Source organism: Alligator sinensis, unplaced genomic scaffold (genome assembly GCF_000455745.1).
Source record: "Alligator sinensis unplaced genomic scaffold, ASM45574v1 scaffold1273_1, whole genome shotgun sequence".
Lineage (NCBI taxonomy): Eukaryota > Metazoa > Chordata > Crocodylia > Alligatoridae > Alligator > Alligator sinensis.
In genome coordinates, this window is record NW_005842653.1 from 514539 (window position 1) to 529498 (window position 14960).

At 41.7% G+C, this 14960-nt stretch overlaps 1 protein-coding gene across 5 annotated transcripts in view; it reads left to right on the forward strand.

The window, feature by feature from the left end:
* FLNB (filamin B) overlaps window positions 1-14960 on the forward strand; it is a 104811-nt gene that overhangs the window by 57615 nt on the left and 32236 nt on the right. For 3 of the 5 annotated variants that reach the window (XM_006033690.3, XM_014524721.2, XM_025215570.1), the window contains exons 18-26: window positions 205-374; window positions 4596-4713; window positions 6264-6526; window positions 7523-8120; window positions 8410-8583; window positions 9003-9165; window positions 9595-9755; window positions 12354-12521; window positions 14158-14250. In XM_006033690.3, coding sequence (XP_006033752.1) covers window positions 205-374; window positions 4596-4713; window positions 6264-6526; window positions 7523-8120; window positions 8410-8583; window positions 9003-9165; window positions 9595-9755; window positions 12354-12521; window positions 14158-14250 — 1908 coding nt within the window. The remainder of the gene's footprint in view (window positions 1-204; window positions 375-4595; window positions 4714-6263; window positions 6527-7522; window positions 8121-8409; window positions 8584-9002; window positions 9166-9594; window positions 9756-12353; window positions 12522-14157; window positions 14251-14960) is intronic. The other 2 variants (XM_006033687.3, XM_006033689.3) reach the window with 1 other exon arrangement.

Genomic DNA, 14960 nt, shown 5'->3' on the forward strand with positions numbered 1-14960 from the left:
GATGGGATCATGTTATGCCCAAATCTAAGTTAGTGTTTGAAACCAGTTTTAAATTCAGCTTGATTCTACTTAACAATGAAGACAGCACTTGTAACCTCTTGCTTGATCATTATGGGCTATATAAATTTATACATAATATTTGGTCTATACTAGCTGTACTTGGAGTTTCAGCACCTGCAACATGTTAAATCTCTTCCCCTTAAGGTGTGGAAAATGGCAAACCAACACACTTCACAGTATTCACTAAGGGTGCTGGGAAAGCACCACTGGATGTGCAGTTCAGCGGACCTATGCCAGGAGAGGCTGTGATGGACATGGATGTCATTGACAACTATGATTATTCTCATACTGTCAAGTATACCCCAATACAGCAGGTAGGCCTGCCGTTCTCAAAGGAAAGTGGTGCACCTGCAGTATAAGTATCTATATGTAAATGAATTGGGTGCTTGAGTTCCCTAATTTTGCTAAGAACCAAAACCATCATTAACATAAAACTGTAGATATGATCATGTTTGGCACTTTCTGTCCAATTAGCATATTGCTATAAAAGGTTTGTAGAACAGTTATGGTTGAAGAAATGTGTGATTAGAAATATGTTGCCAATAGTTATCTTGATTTCTGGAAATTATTTGGTTACCAAAACCATTCCACTTGGATCATGCTGTAATAGCAAACTGATGCTTCCAGAAGATAGCAAATCAGAATAAGAAATGGAAATGGGCCATTTGCTTATTACCTGCGTTCATACAAAATCTGATATGATCTTACATACTGCACTTCAGAAAGTGAAACTTCCCTGCAGTCAAATGAGCTCCAATTTTTTGTACAGGTCAAGTTCCAGCTAAGTACACTCAGCTCAAGGGAGAGCGTGGATTTCATGCTGCTATAACTCTTAAGCTATCTTGTTTTAAGCTTAACTAGTTGATTATCAGCCCCAAAGATGTTTCAAATTTAGATCCATTTGGCATGATGGCATGCAGTTTCAAGTTTTGGCCCTAGAAGAAAACGATTTTTGTCACAATTCACTAGACTGGTAGTGGATTCTACATTTTTGGCTTCATTTGCTTTTTTCGTGGTGTAACTGGCTGCAAATTTTATATCTGTCTGTCCTTCTGGTGTGCTTGTACAAAAAGAACTCTGTTCGTAAACACTGTGTGCAAGTTTGCATCCTGAGGCAAAGGGTAATGGGATGAGAGAGAACAGAACAGTAATGACTGACTGAGAGATGTAGGTTAAATAATTGCTGTGGGATTCCTGGTTACACTTGGCTTACACTACCTCTTGCAGTCATGGCTAATTGTAATGCTGAGTTCCATGAGCATAACTGAATGGTTTGGCAAACTAGTTGTGGTGGTAAGAAGCTCTCATGCTGGTATAAAATGACTTTCATAGAAAATTGGGTTTGGAAGGGACCTCAGGAGGTCCATCTAGTCCAGCGTTTCTCAACCTGTGGGTTGTGACCCAAAAGCAGTTTGCAGCAATATATGGAAGAGTTGTGAACAAAACTTTTAAAAAATGGTTCAGCAAACTTTAAAAATGGATTCTCCTTTAAAAGAGAAAAACCTGGGAAACCACAGGTTTCCCCTTGCATGCTGCCAGAGTTCTAGCTTGCAAGGGCCTGTTTGGGGCTGGGGGGAGTGGGAGGAGGGCAGTCAGGCAGGGGGTGCCATGTGCATATGCGTGCACACATGCACGTGGCAGCCAGGCAGTGTGGTGAGCAGCTCCCTGCAAGTAAGTCTATGCAGGGGAGGAGAGGAGCATAGATGACATGTCAGGAGGATGGGGGGTGGGGCGCACAGGTGACACTGTCTGCCACCCCACCTCCTCTCTGGGGTAGAGCTGTGGTCTGAGGGGAGTGGCAGCGGCAGCTGTCAGGCCATGGTGGCAGGGCAGAGCCACAACCCGATGTATGAGTGGCTGGTGGTGGAAGAAGGTGAGGGTAGCATGTCCCCCCGCCACATGCACACTACTGGCAGTGTGGCTAGTGCAGGGGTTCTGGTGGCAGTGACAGCAATGAGTCTCGCTGCCCTGCTTTCCCCTCCCATGCTGAGTCTTGCCCACTGGGCTGTGGAGGTAGATCCTGTCCTTGCTGGTCTGGCCAGGCTGCAGCTCTGTGCCTGCTGTGGTCACCACCAGGTCTGGGGTTGGTGACTGCATTGGAAGTGAGGGGCACTGGCACTTTAAACTATTTACTGGGTTGGGACTGGCCATCAGTGTTCACAAATGGATCCTGGTACAAAACAAGCTGAGAACCACTGATCCTAGTCTAACCTCTAGCTTTGATTAACTATAAAATTGATGTTCCCTTCTGTACAATCATTTTGACCAAGCAAAGGCTCTAGTAATACGTTCATGGTACAGCATAAATTTCCTCTACTAATATTTGGTGCAGCTGTGGTTTGTCTCTGTTTTGATATGCTCAAAAGAGCAAGTTAAAAATGTGAACAAAGCAGTTAATAGGAGCTTTGCAACACTTGTATTTGAATAGTGCAAATAATGCATCATTGTTTGCAATGTATGGGCAAACTACTGATCACTGGAAGTGAATCAGACCAGACAACAGCTCTTGAATTCAGGATAAAGCAATATCTGATTTTATTTCAGAAGAGCAGCGTTGCCCTTTTAAACTGGGTTTGCCAAACTATAGGCAAAGCATTGTCTTCAATCATTGCTTACTGTTTTCAAGACACTTTTCTGGCAGTTGTTGCTAATTGCTGGAGGTAGGGCAGGGGGAAGAGGAGGGAGGAAGAGGGGAGGAATTATTTCATTAGTAAAAGAGTTTGGATTTTATTAAGCTGTAAGGAGAGTTGGCCTATCTTCAAATCTTTTCCAGATATACAATAGAATAGTTGCTACTGCTGGCACGTCTAACCACTCTTTTATAGGGCTATAGCTGTTCCCTGGCCTGCAGTTTCTAGTTAGCAAAGCTGAATTATTTAGCAAGGCTAAAAGAGCAGGCACTCTGCCAGCTTTCTGTCAGACCCACAAATTATAGTGGGTGGTGTAATGCTTGGGAAATAATACCCTGGTTGCACAGAACAGCTCGTATATGTGTGCTTTTTAGAGGTGGGGTAGCAAGATTAGGAGGGAATGAAGGGGTAGTTGTGAAACTTCTGTGTAGAAGGGTGAATAAACCTTGCAGGAGAAACTGGTGTAAATTTGTACATACTGCTGTGTTTTATGCTGCTTATCAAATATTAAACAACTCCTAACTCTGAAAGTACAACTCATTCTTGTGCCTTTATCTGAAGGCTTACATGGAGCTAAACAGCAATCTCCTTAGTCACAGGGAACTGTATGTATACAGCTGAACACTTGGTATTTGGAGCTTAACTAAATGGCTCGAGCAATGTATTCATCCTACATCCAGGCTTACTATTTCTAGCATTTCATGTCTACTTCAGAGGTGGAACACAGGAAGCCTAGAGACTTGTACCCATTCTGCAGCTCTGAGCTGCTTGTTAGAATTCAGTCTTAAGTTTTGCACAGAGACCAGAGAAGGTTGTAAATACACTTAATAGCGCTCATAGCATTTCATGCTGCAGCTGGGATAATACTGGGAGTACAGAAAGCCATGAAACAGCAAGTCTAGCTTACCAGATCTCGGTAGTAGGGAAGCAGTATATGATAGGAGGGGAGAAAACTTGGCTGTTTGGAGAAAAAGGAAAAGACATCTCTATATGGTTACTAGGCAAAGATGCAAGCAGATTTCACCTAAATCTGAACTCCATTTTACTTCAGGTTTGTAGGAATCCTGCACCAAGACAAGCTGTGCCCTTAACAGGGTGTAGACCATGAATTTGTGGGTGGGAGGAATTGCTAGGCAGTTAGCTTCCAAACAGCATCAGCAGTTGGGGAGGGAGGGAGAAGGTCTTGGCTTAATGCTATTTACTCAATTCTATCTACTTCCCTTGGGGTGTTGCTGCAGCTACCCATTTGTATGTTTGATTGAAAATAATCATGGAAGCTATTCACAGGCTTGTATGAAACATTCATGATTTCACTTGGGACCTGAACCAGCCAAAAACGTAAAGTAAGCAAACAGTGACTATAGCAAAAATATGGACTGTGGTAGGAGAGAATAAAAGCAGCACACATCTTCGGCTGAAACTTGCCATGACTATGTGGCATTCCAGCCAAAGTACACAGGAGCATTAATCTCTCTCTTTTCTGAGTTGTACAGCTTAAAACCTTGGTATTTCAAATGCTATAATAATAAAAGTCTCTGCAGGGCTGGATTTGGCATGCTCACTCCATACTATGGAATGAGATATCTGGTCTTTAGTGCTGGGTCATTCATTCAGCTGTCATGCCTGAGCTTGGGAGGGTGGGAACAGATTGGGGCCTGAATTTTTGCCAAGTGATTCAAATGGTCTTCTATAGACCAAAAGGAGAGAGAGCTTTTCCCTTTGCTGCTTTGAACTAAAAAGACTTAATGCTCTAGAAACAAGAAGCTGGGGGTTAACAGGGCTGTTGGAGTCTGTCCACTGTCCGCCTAAACACCCTGAAGAATAAAGAAAATGTAGTTCCTGAATAGTAAAGCATCTACACACAATGGTTGAAAGCCTAATCTGCTACATCACTTTTCTTGTTAGGGTCCAATGAAGATTTCACTAACCTACGGTGGTGATCCTGTCCCCAAGAGCCCTTTCACTGTGGGTGTTGCTGCACCACTAGACATGAGCAAAATTAAAGTTAATGGACTTGAAAACAGTAAGTACACCTGCAGCGTTGAATTGTACACAACCTAGTCTGGCCTTCTTAAAATCATACAAATCTTCCTATCACTGAACAAAGCTATTCTTTGAAAGCTTGCTTCAATCAAAACTTAGAAACCATGTAGGTTTGTAATGCTAGATATGTGCAGGACTGCTCTTGTAAAATTACTGCTACAGTCTAAAATGAAAGGTGCCAAGTACTTCTGCATAAACGGCTTTGCATAAATAGCTCCTGGCTCTAGCTAGGAGATGCTTTGCTTCATGTAGGCCTAGTTTTTAAATCTATTCTGTTTCCAAGTTTTAAAGCCAAATCTAATTTGAAGTTTGATCTAGTAGTGGTAATAGTAGCGGTAGTGGCAAGTAAGGTCCATAAAATTGTAGATATCTACTTCTAGATGCTTGGTAACACTTCATAGTGTTGACTTTTTTTTTTTTTAAAACTGTGCCAAACTTTTGTCTTAATTGTTTAAGTTGCAAGAAGGGTACCTGGAGATAAACCTCAGACCTTAGACTTTAAACTTTAATTCTCCCTCGTTCAGAGAGAATTGGACTTGGCTGCTTGCTGAATCATTTTGCACTTGTAGTGAAAAACTATTTAAAAAAAAAAAAAAAAAAGAGACCAGTGTCCAAAAGATCCAAGACATGAATTAACTAGACTTCTTTTGTAGACTTTAAACCTCAGTGGTCTTTCTCTAGGATCAGTCTTCAATCTCTGTTGGTACAGCAGTAGGTACTACTATTTTGCAAGCACTGCTTTCTGATGGTTAGAAACTCTGGTAAACTATTATCTGAGAGAAGCCTAATTATAAGTAATCTGGTCTCAACTAATCTTTTTTCCAAAGGGTTTAGGAGCCCATCTGCTGTTTTAGTTTCTTAACTCTGATAGGTTTTTTTTTTCTTCAGTCGGAGATAAGTCAAACAAACAGCTAAATACCCCTGGAATCAGACTACTAGAACAAACAATTCAGTTGTATCAACAAGCGCATTGCTTTTCAACCTAACATTGCAAACTTGGGTTTAGATAGATATGCCTTGTTACAAAGGGGCTGTGTTCTTTTTGAAGTGGCTGAGGATCTTACTTCAGCTGGAGTCTTTCTAAAAGCCTCTTGAAGACTGGCAGAATTCTCTTTTGCGCTGACAATAATATGGAGCCAAGTAATTTGGGTCAGGCTTACCATTTTGCTCCAAATAGGCAAAATTACTGCAAGACTGCTTAATTGGTAAAGTGAGAACCCAAATTCCATGTCGAATCTTGGAACACTCCTCAGTAAGCATCTTTAGTTCAGATGTGTTCAGGGTACGTCTAAGTCTAGGCACTCTTGCTTCTGACTTCCAGTTACAGAGCCCTCTCTCTTTTTTTTTCCTTTGCTCTTCTGCTTTTAGAAAATCTTTTTGAAATAGGAACATGTTGGCTGAAGAAATATTTGTCTTTCAGTTCTCTGTGTAAGAGAGGTATTTCTAGAGCTTGAAATGACCAGGATGTAAGCTGTTTTTAAACCCATGTAATCCTGCATTATTAATATGGGTTTTCTCCCTCTTTTTAAGGGGTAGAGGTAGGGAAGGATCAAGAATTCATAATTGATACAAAAGGAGCTGGTGGACAGGGTAAGCTGGATGTTAATATTGCCAGTCCTGTGAGGAAAGCTGTGCCATGTTTGGTGGAGCCAGTTCTAGGCAAAGAGTGCAGCACTGCAAAGTATATCCCCAGAGAAGAAGGACTTTACAAGGTGGATGTGAGTTACGATGGCCATCCAGTTCCAGGAAGTCCCTTCACGGTGGAAGCTGCTCTGCCTCCAGATCCTACCAAGGTAAATGAATAGCCGTTGCTTTTAGCATTTTATGGATTGGTTTTTCCCCACCTAACTTATAAACAACTAATCCTTCTTGGAGACTTCTAGATCTCATTTGACCACCACAGCTTGTGCTTGTGGAGAATGTGATAGGTGGATCTTCAACAATACAGTTTTAAAACCAAGTTGCTATGTGAGAACATGAGTCTGTAAAAGCTTGGTCCTAATTAAATATTTGAAAGATGATTTTCCCTGTTAGCCAAAAGTTGACCAAGGCAGTATCCAGCAATGTTTCTCCCAATATAATACTGATTAGACCAGGTAAGTCAAACTTAATTGGCCCCACAGGTTGGATAAAGGGCATGGGGCTGGTCTGTAGGCTGGATTGGGATCCTTGATCAGCCCCACACTCCGGATTCAGCATGTGGGTCTTCTCCATTATAGGTGTGACACGTGATGCCCATGCCAGCCTGGCCCTGCATGCAAATACGGCATCTGCGCCTCTGGCACGGACATAACATGCAGCATGCAGTACAGGCCTCAGACGGGCTCTGTTGCATGCAGGGCTGGGACCAGCACATGCTGCACATGGCAGGTAGTATTGTGGGCTGGAAGATGGTGCTGGCCTGGATCTGGCCCACAGACTCTTTACATTTGACACCTCTGGGTTAGACTACTGAATTTTATTCAAGTCATGCCATGGTACTTCTGCATAACTGTGTCTCCTTCACCTTGCTGCTTCTGTTTGGCTGTACAAATGCCAGCCTCACTTAGGCTTGACGAGGAAAATGCCTGCTCTTCCATACCTTATGGAAACAGAATGCATAGAAAATTTTCCATTTTAATATAATTTGGACACCTGCTCCCATGAAAGGGAAGCAAAGAACTTTATTTGTTGCTAATCAAGTCATAAATAACAGATTTACCAGGGTGAAGTAATGTGTTGTGCTGCTGCCAGAGCAGAATTGCTACAGAAATGCAATGACACATTGCTGAATGAATATTTTATCCTAGGTAAAAGCTCATGGTCCAGGCCTTCGAGGAGGCCTTGTTGGAAAACCAGCTGAATTCACTATAGATACTAAAGGCGCAGGAACTGGAGGTCTCGGTTTGACAGTAGAAGGCCCCTGTGAAGCTAAAATTGAATGCTCAGACAATGGGGATGGAACATGCTCAGTCTCCTATCTTCCAACTAAACCTGGAGAGTATTTTGTAAACATTCTCTTTGAAGAAGTGCACATCCCTGGTTCTCCATTTAAAGCAGACATCGAGATGCCCTTTGATGTCTCCAAAGTAATTGCTACGGGCCCAGGTCTTCAACATGGGAAAGTGGGCGAACCAGGACTACTGAATGTTGACTGCACAGAAGCTGGGCCTGGTGACTTGGGTGTGGAAGCAGTGTCAGATTCTGGATCTAGAGCAGATGTCCAAGTTCAGGACAATAAAGATGGAACTTACACCGTCACATATGTGCCACTGATTGCTGGATTGTACACGATAAAGATGAAATATGGAGGAGAACAAGTGCCAAAGTTCCCTGCCCATGTCAAAGTTGACCCAGCTGTGGACACGAGCAAAGTCAAAGTGTTTGGACCAGGAGTTGAAGGGAAAGGTAGGTAGGAAGCTTTGAAACATGATGATCTGGGTGCACCTATATTTGTTACTGTGAGGTGAAAGGGAGTGGGGAAATACCACAGGAGTTTGTGGTAAATAGTACCCTAAGTTGTGGGACTTTTTGGTTCTATGCAGAATAGTTAGACCAATAACATGAAAGCAGATGTACCCCTCCCTGTGGTATTGCAGCTCTTGACTCTGACTCTGCGTGGGAACTTAATTTTGTATCTTTTTACCAAAGTATCTTTTAGAGTTAAGTGTGGTTTTTTTTTAATCTTATTCTGCAGATGTCTTCAGAGAAGCTACCACAGATTTCACAGTAGATGCCTCACCCCTAACAAAGACTGGAGGAGACCATGTCAAAGCACAAATTACAAATCCTTCTGGAGCGCCTACAGACTGCCTGGTCAAAGACAATGCTGATGGAACCTATGCGGTAGCATTTACACCCTTTGAGAAAGGTAGCTTATTTCTAATTGCACTAAGGGAGAGTAGATGTCAGGCTGAAAATAGCTGCTTTTTTAAATTTATTTATTTTAATGGATTTGTCAAACTGCCAGCAAATTCAGGTTGTTCATGTGTATAAAATCCATTTAGCTCTGCCACCAGATTTTACTTTTGCAGGGAGTCAGTGGAATGGAGTTACATGTACTGTAACTCTTCATCCATTCAAGTGTATAATCGTAGAAGAACATGCTATTAAGAAACATAAAATGTAAAGCACAATACACAGAGGTAATGCTAAACAGTCAGTTTCTTATGTTGAAGGAAGAGTGATGCCTCTTCCCTATTAACTTAGAACAACAAGTCTTGAATGAACAGGTTCTCAAAGGCTGTCGTTGAGCACTTAAACCACCGGGTTTTTATTTTCCTCTGACAGGCCCACACAGAGTTGAAGTGACTTATGATGATGTACCTGTTCCAAACAGTCCGTTTAAAGTGGATGTGACTGAAGGCTGCCATCCTTCACGTGTGCAGGCCGAAGGACCTGGACTCCAAGAGGCTTTCACAAATAAGCCAAATGCATTTACTGTTGTCACCAGGTAAACATTGCTGGTTGTGTAGAGGGACTGGTAGCCGGCAAGCAGTGCCATGCCTCTTTGATGCAACACTGTATCCTGTATTACTACTACAAATTCTGAACTTCAGATTACTTTTGATCTGTCCATGGAGGTACTGTCCATGTGAGGCCAGCCCATTAAGTGCATTTGTTAGCTCCTAGAACTACTATGAATAGAAGTCCTCAGTGAGACAAGGCAGAAATGAAATTACGCTGACCCTAGCACCTTCCATCCCAAATCATGCACAACAACTTCTATATCTTAACAGGGCTTTTTAACTCATGAGTTTTTAAATGCAAAACATCTAGGGTAAAATGCAGTCAGCCTGTAGTTACTTGATGCAATGACTACTAGATATGCTGGATATACTAATTTTGCAGATACGAAAGAATAAAAATGTTGTTTTTGCAGAGGGGCAGGGATTGGTGGACTTGGAATAACTGTTGAAGGTCCTTCAGAATCAAAAATAAGCTGCAAAGATAACAAAGATGGTAGTTGCAGTGCTGAATATATCCCTTATGCTCCAGGAGATTATGACGTGAATATCACATATGGAGGAGAACACATACCTGGTAAGAGCTCTTCAGATCTGTAGGTACCCTTAACCCAACAGTGAGCTAAATGGAAAGGTCTGCCTAGACATGATGGTACAACTGGCCTTCATATTTGAAACACTGGAGTCAAGTCTTGGCTCTGAAACTTCACGGCATGCAGTGGTTTGAGCCAAGATTTATAGATATGCTTTAAGAAAAAGCTCTTTGCTGAACTTGCATGTCTTACTGGTAGATGCCAATTCTGCTGCTGGGTTGACTGTTTTGTTCTATTGCTTCTGTTTGGAGCACTGAGCAGGCTTTTGAAATTTGTGCTTCTCTTGGGATTTTTAGTAATCTACTTAGAAATATGCCCTGTTTTTAAAGATCACTTGCAAAATTAATTGAAGCCAGACCACTCTGTTTTAGCTACTATTGTGAGCTAGCATAAAGGTATGGACAGGTGCCCAAAGCAATAAAATAAGAAAGCACTTTGTGTACCCGTGCTACATGTACTTCTGATCATTTGAAAGAATGGCTCTTCAGTCTTGGTATCATGGTGTCCCAAATCTGAACTTAATGTGACTTCACCCTCCCCTCTGGTTAGCCCTTTTAGAATGGAATTATTGGGTCAGCACGTAGACTATCGCAGTGTGGGACCTCTCAGTCTAGAAGTGCTCTCTGTTTCGTTCTGGCAATCAATGTTGAAACAAGCAGTAGCTTGCTAACAGTTGACAGGGTGAGGCTAAGCAATCAGCCTCTCAAGTGAGCAAATTACTACAAATCCATCTTAAAAAAAGTTAATTGATGTGAAGGTGATGCTCTACTTTGGGATTCTGTCCCTGCAAAAAGCAGACACGCTTTCCATTTGAAGTGCCCAAACAAGCACTTGCCTGCTTGTTTTACCTGGAAGGAGCACTAGATCTCAAGTGGAAATGCTGCAGTAGTAAATGACCACAACTTTCCAAGTGCCATTTGGCTGCATCAGTTCATGCTTGAACTCATGGTGGCTTTTGCGTAATGTCAAAAATTTAAACACAAAAGGCAGATAAATTGTTAACTTAATTTCTACTGAAATATTTCTGCACAATTAACCTTGACCGTTGTGTATTGAAGAATAATGCACATTCTTACTTGGAACATCAGGTGGAACAGACTCCACCCTGCCAATCCCACTAATTTGTAACTTGGAAAATTCCAAGGGATGGATGTCTGCAGGCCTCTTCATACTCCTGGCTTGTCTTACGTCTGCTCTCCATTCTTGAATGTGAAAAGCAAATGATTTGCAGCTGGGCACTCTACAAGAGCAGGGCAGTCGGGTCACCAGAAAAATAAGTTCATCAGTGAAACCTCAGTTGTGGCCAGCACTCTGGGTCCAGAAAACTGTGGCACATAGCCCAGGTATTTCCAATGGTAGGCTTCAGGCACTTCAGATGTTTCTCTGGTTCTTTCTCCTCATCTCTTTAAGCTGAAGGCTTTACTTTCTGCAGTGAAGTCTCTTCTTTGCTATAGCCCTGTATATTGGTGAGGTGCTTCTTGGAGCCACACTTCCGATACTTGCTTCTGAATGCTGTAATCTTGCTAACAAATGGTCAGACTCTCAAACAAACATGAAATGTCAAGGCTAAGGCCAATTGGCAGTCTGACTCCTGCTCTCTGACTACCTCAGGTGATGTGTTGTACAGAGGTGGACACACAATGGCCTACAAACTTGAGCTGTTTATGGGCAGAATAGTTTACAAGAACTTTGTGAACAATTGAGCTAGCAAATGTTAACTGAGCAAAGTCCATGACAATTAAGTTACAGCAAGTTGGGCTTTAGCCTGTGGCAGAGAAACCATACCTGAATAGTAGAATTAGTAGGGTTGGCCTGCTTGATAGGTGGTGTGCCTCAGTCCAGAGATATTAATGTCACCAAAAAACCCCTTACTTCCCATACTGTAGCCAGTGATGGTCCAGGAAACATCACTCCAGTCCTGCGGTAGCCAGTGGCCATTGAAACTCAGCACTGCTTCAAGTGCTTGATGCAGATGACTGCTGTGAAATCGAGTTATATCATTTATTTGGTCCATCCCAAACTAGACCTCTTTAAACCATTTCTGAAGTGTAGGGCAGTGCTAGTGTGTGCGTCTTCCATGACACTGACACAGGCATAAACAAGGCATAGACACAGTATAGATCTGAACAGTGGTAGCTCTAGAATTTGATGCAGTTTACCCTTGGAAATACCAAGGTTCAAGTTACAGGTGTAGGTTTTTGTCTGCTTCTATCTTGGGTTAACTTTTTTTCTTTTGCTCAGTGTGAACAGGATATAGGTTGGCTTGTTTCAGAAGCTGCCCCTGGAGTTGATCGTTTTTGCTCCAGACCCCAGTGTAACATGCATCAGTTCAACTTATACTGATGATTTGCCCTGATGGTATTATGTGGCTGGGCCCTAGATTTTAATACACTTCATAGGAAAACAGATGCATTTATCCTTTAATATTGAAAGAGAACATGCAGGGATGCAGAAGACTATAAAAACAGGGGGATATGGTGAACATCTACTTCATAAACAGATGAAGCTGCCAATGGCCAAAAAATATGTCCATTAGTACTTTTGCATTGTTTAACTTGTATTGTATTGTATTCTCTTGGTAGGAAGCCCCTTCAAGGTTCCTGTGAAAGATGTCATTGATCCCTGCAAGGTAAAGGTTGTGGGACCAGGCTTAGGAACAGGTGTGAGAGCCAAAACGCCGCAGTCCTTTACTGTAGACGCGAGTAAGGCTGGAATAGCACCTCTTGAGGTTGTCGTGGCTGGACTTAGAGGTAAGGACCTACCCATTCTGAAATATTCCAATAACTTGACTATTTTGAAGGTAACTATCCCCTTCTTTATTAGTGGAGGTTATTTATGATGATCAAATAGGCTGTACCCTTGGATTCTACTCCTATGGCAAAGCCAACCCCATTGATAATTTTGTTCTCTTGAAAAGAGCTGGGTACCCAGTGCAGTACTTGTCACTCTTGGTATCTTCATCTAAAGTTATGGAGGAAGGAGAGAGGTTACAATGGGCTTAGAGTTTTCTGAGAAGTATACATCTCAGTAGGTAAGCATTAAGGGTTGTTTCTAAGATGCAGTGAAGCAAGGTGTCTGGCTTTGTTTTCTGAAAGATGTGATGGACATTACTCAGGCTGGAGAACCTGATGAGAACCAGAAATTACTGGATAAAAAGCAAATTGCCTTTTTCTGCTTAGAAGTTGGAAATCCTGTTCTGCAGAAGTTCTTGTATAGCTTTACTAGTAGGCAGTCGCAAGTCATGCCCATATTCTAAACTTATTGATACGATAGTTTCAGCAATTTTTCTGTGCTTTTTAATAGCACTCCTCTTGTTGTTCTCTGTACAGGAATTATGGTGCAAGGCCAAGCTAATAAACTAAGTGCTATAAGAATTCGTAGCCAGGAGAGGTTAGCCTGTTGATCAGCTCAGAAGAACTTGAATAGATGAAATGGTCTAGCCTAATCCTTTCTTGTGAGGAGAGGGGGAAAAAAACACTAAAATCCTTGAAATAGGGGCTGAAAAAGTTTGATTTCTGTTGCTATCTTAACTAGAGCATACTTCTTAGAGAATAACTTGTTCCTTAAACTTCTGTTTTAATGGGAGTTAAAAAAAAATTATTATGAAAACACCTTTTTGAAATAGTCTTCAGGCACAGCTGACTAACGTCTTTATGCTTACCTAGATCAGTCATGATGGTGATCCACCATTTACTGAATGCCTATGTTTAATTGCCATTTTCTGCATGATACATTTTTTAAGCTATTGATATCTGTACAGCAGATGAACTTAAGTGACTTAGTAAGGAGACTTGGCATCTATACCAATGCCCTGCAAAAGGAAAACCAAATATGTGGCCCTAACAGTGCTTTCTATCTATAGATGTGTAAGTAATTCAAAGGCAATCAAGTAACATTTATCACTGGATGGGGGGAAAATTGAGGCATAGAGGAAGCAGCTTTTCTTGAGGGAGTTGTAGTAGACTAGTGGTAACAAAACTAGACTTCCTGACTAACAGGCCAGTACTAGGCCATGTGGGGTATGTTTTATGCTCTTTTGTCCACGAGGAAATGCAGGCGATCACTCAAGGGGAAGTGTCGAGATCCAACAAAGTTTCCTTTTAAAGAATAAGTGGTGTCTCTGCAATGAAGTAACTGGACCAGTGCTCATCACCAAGACAAGTGTTGGCTTTCGTTTCATGAAAAGGTCCCACTTGAGGGCTTGGCTTAACTAGAAAAATTTAAGTTATGCAAACACGTTTGGACTTTAAGCAATGGTGTATAATGTGTGACCTACAGCTGCCAGTGTTTTAGAACTAAAACCAGTGTCTCATTTTCTGTCAGAAGTGTTGGTCTGTGCCTGTGTAAAACATGAGTGCCCTTTAAGTAATGGTTCTTTAATTCTAGCTGATGAGACGGATTCCCAGTCATGGCGCTCTCCATTGAAAGCGATTTCAGAGTTCTTTAAGGGTGACCCAAAGGGTGAATCTAACGAGACAGGTTTGAATTTTCACTAACTGCTGATAACAATTGCTGCACATAACAAATCCATGTGGAAAGAGCCAAGAATCAACTGTATAAGGCTGCTTTGATTTATAAGCTTTGCATAGCAACTGCATAAACTTCCTTTTATAACTGCTGCATTGCCAGTTTTGCTTGGCTTTTAAAGCCAAAGTTACTACACTTGTTAATATATGGCTTACGTTGAAATGTTGTCTGGATCTACTTTCTCGCTGCATGCCAAATCTAGCTCAAAACTTGCTGTGGAATAGCTTCTTATAAAATCAGGTAATTGGTGCCATTTTCTTAGGATGCTTTTATCTTTTTAATTGTAGTCTTCTGTTAACCTGTTGTCTTTCGGATTGAGTTGGTGGAAGAGTCTCTGCCTATCTGCAGATATTAATTTGTGCAAAATGAGCTGCAAAAAGGGGTCATGAGACTAAAATCACTAAATACTATATACTAACCAGCTTTAGAGCCCAACTCTGGTGCATTCCAGTAACTGTCTGCAGTCTCATAAATGACAGTTCAGGGAACTATAACCTTTCCCTCTTTTTGTAAAGTTCTTCAGATGCACTTGAGTAATTGCCTTTAACCTGAACTATTTTGAAGGGCATGCTTTCTCTTGCAGTGTTCTGTTGGCTTAATTGTACAGCTGGTGCCATTTAATCATCAAAAAGTCTAACGGGCTGCTAGTGATGGATGCTAGG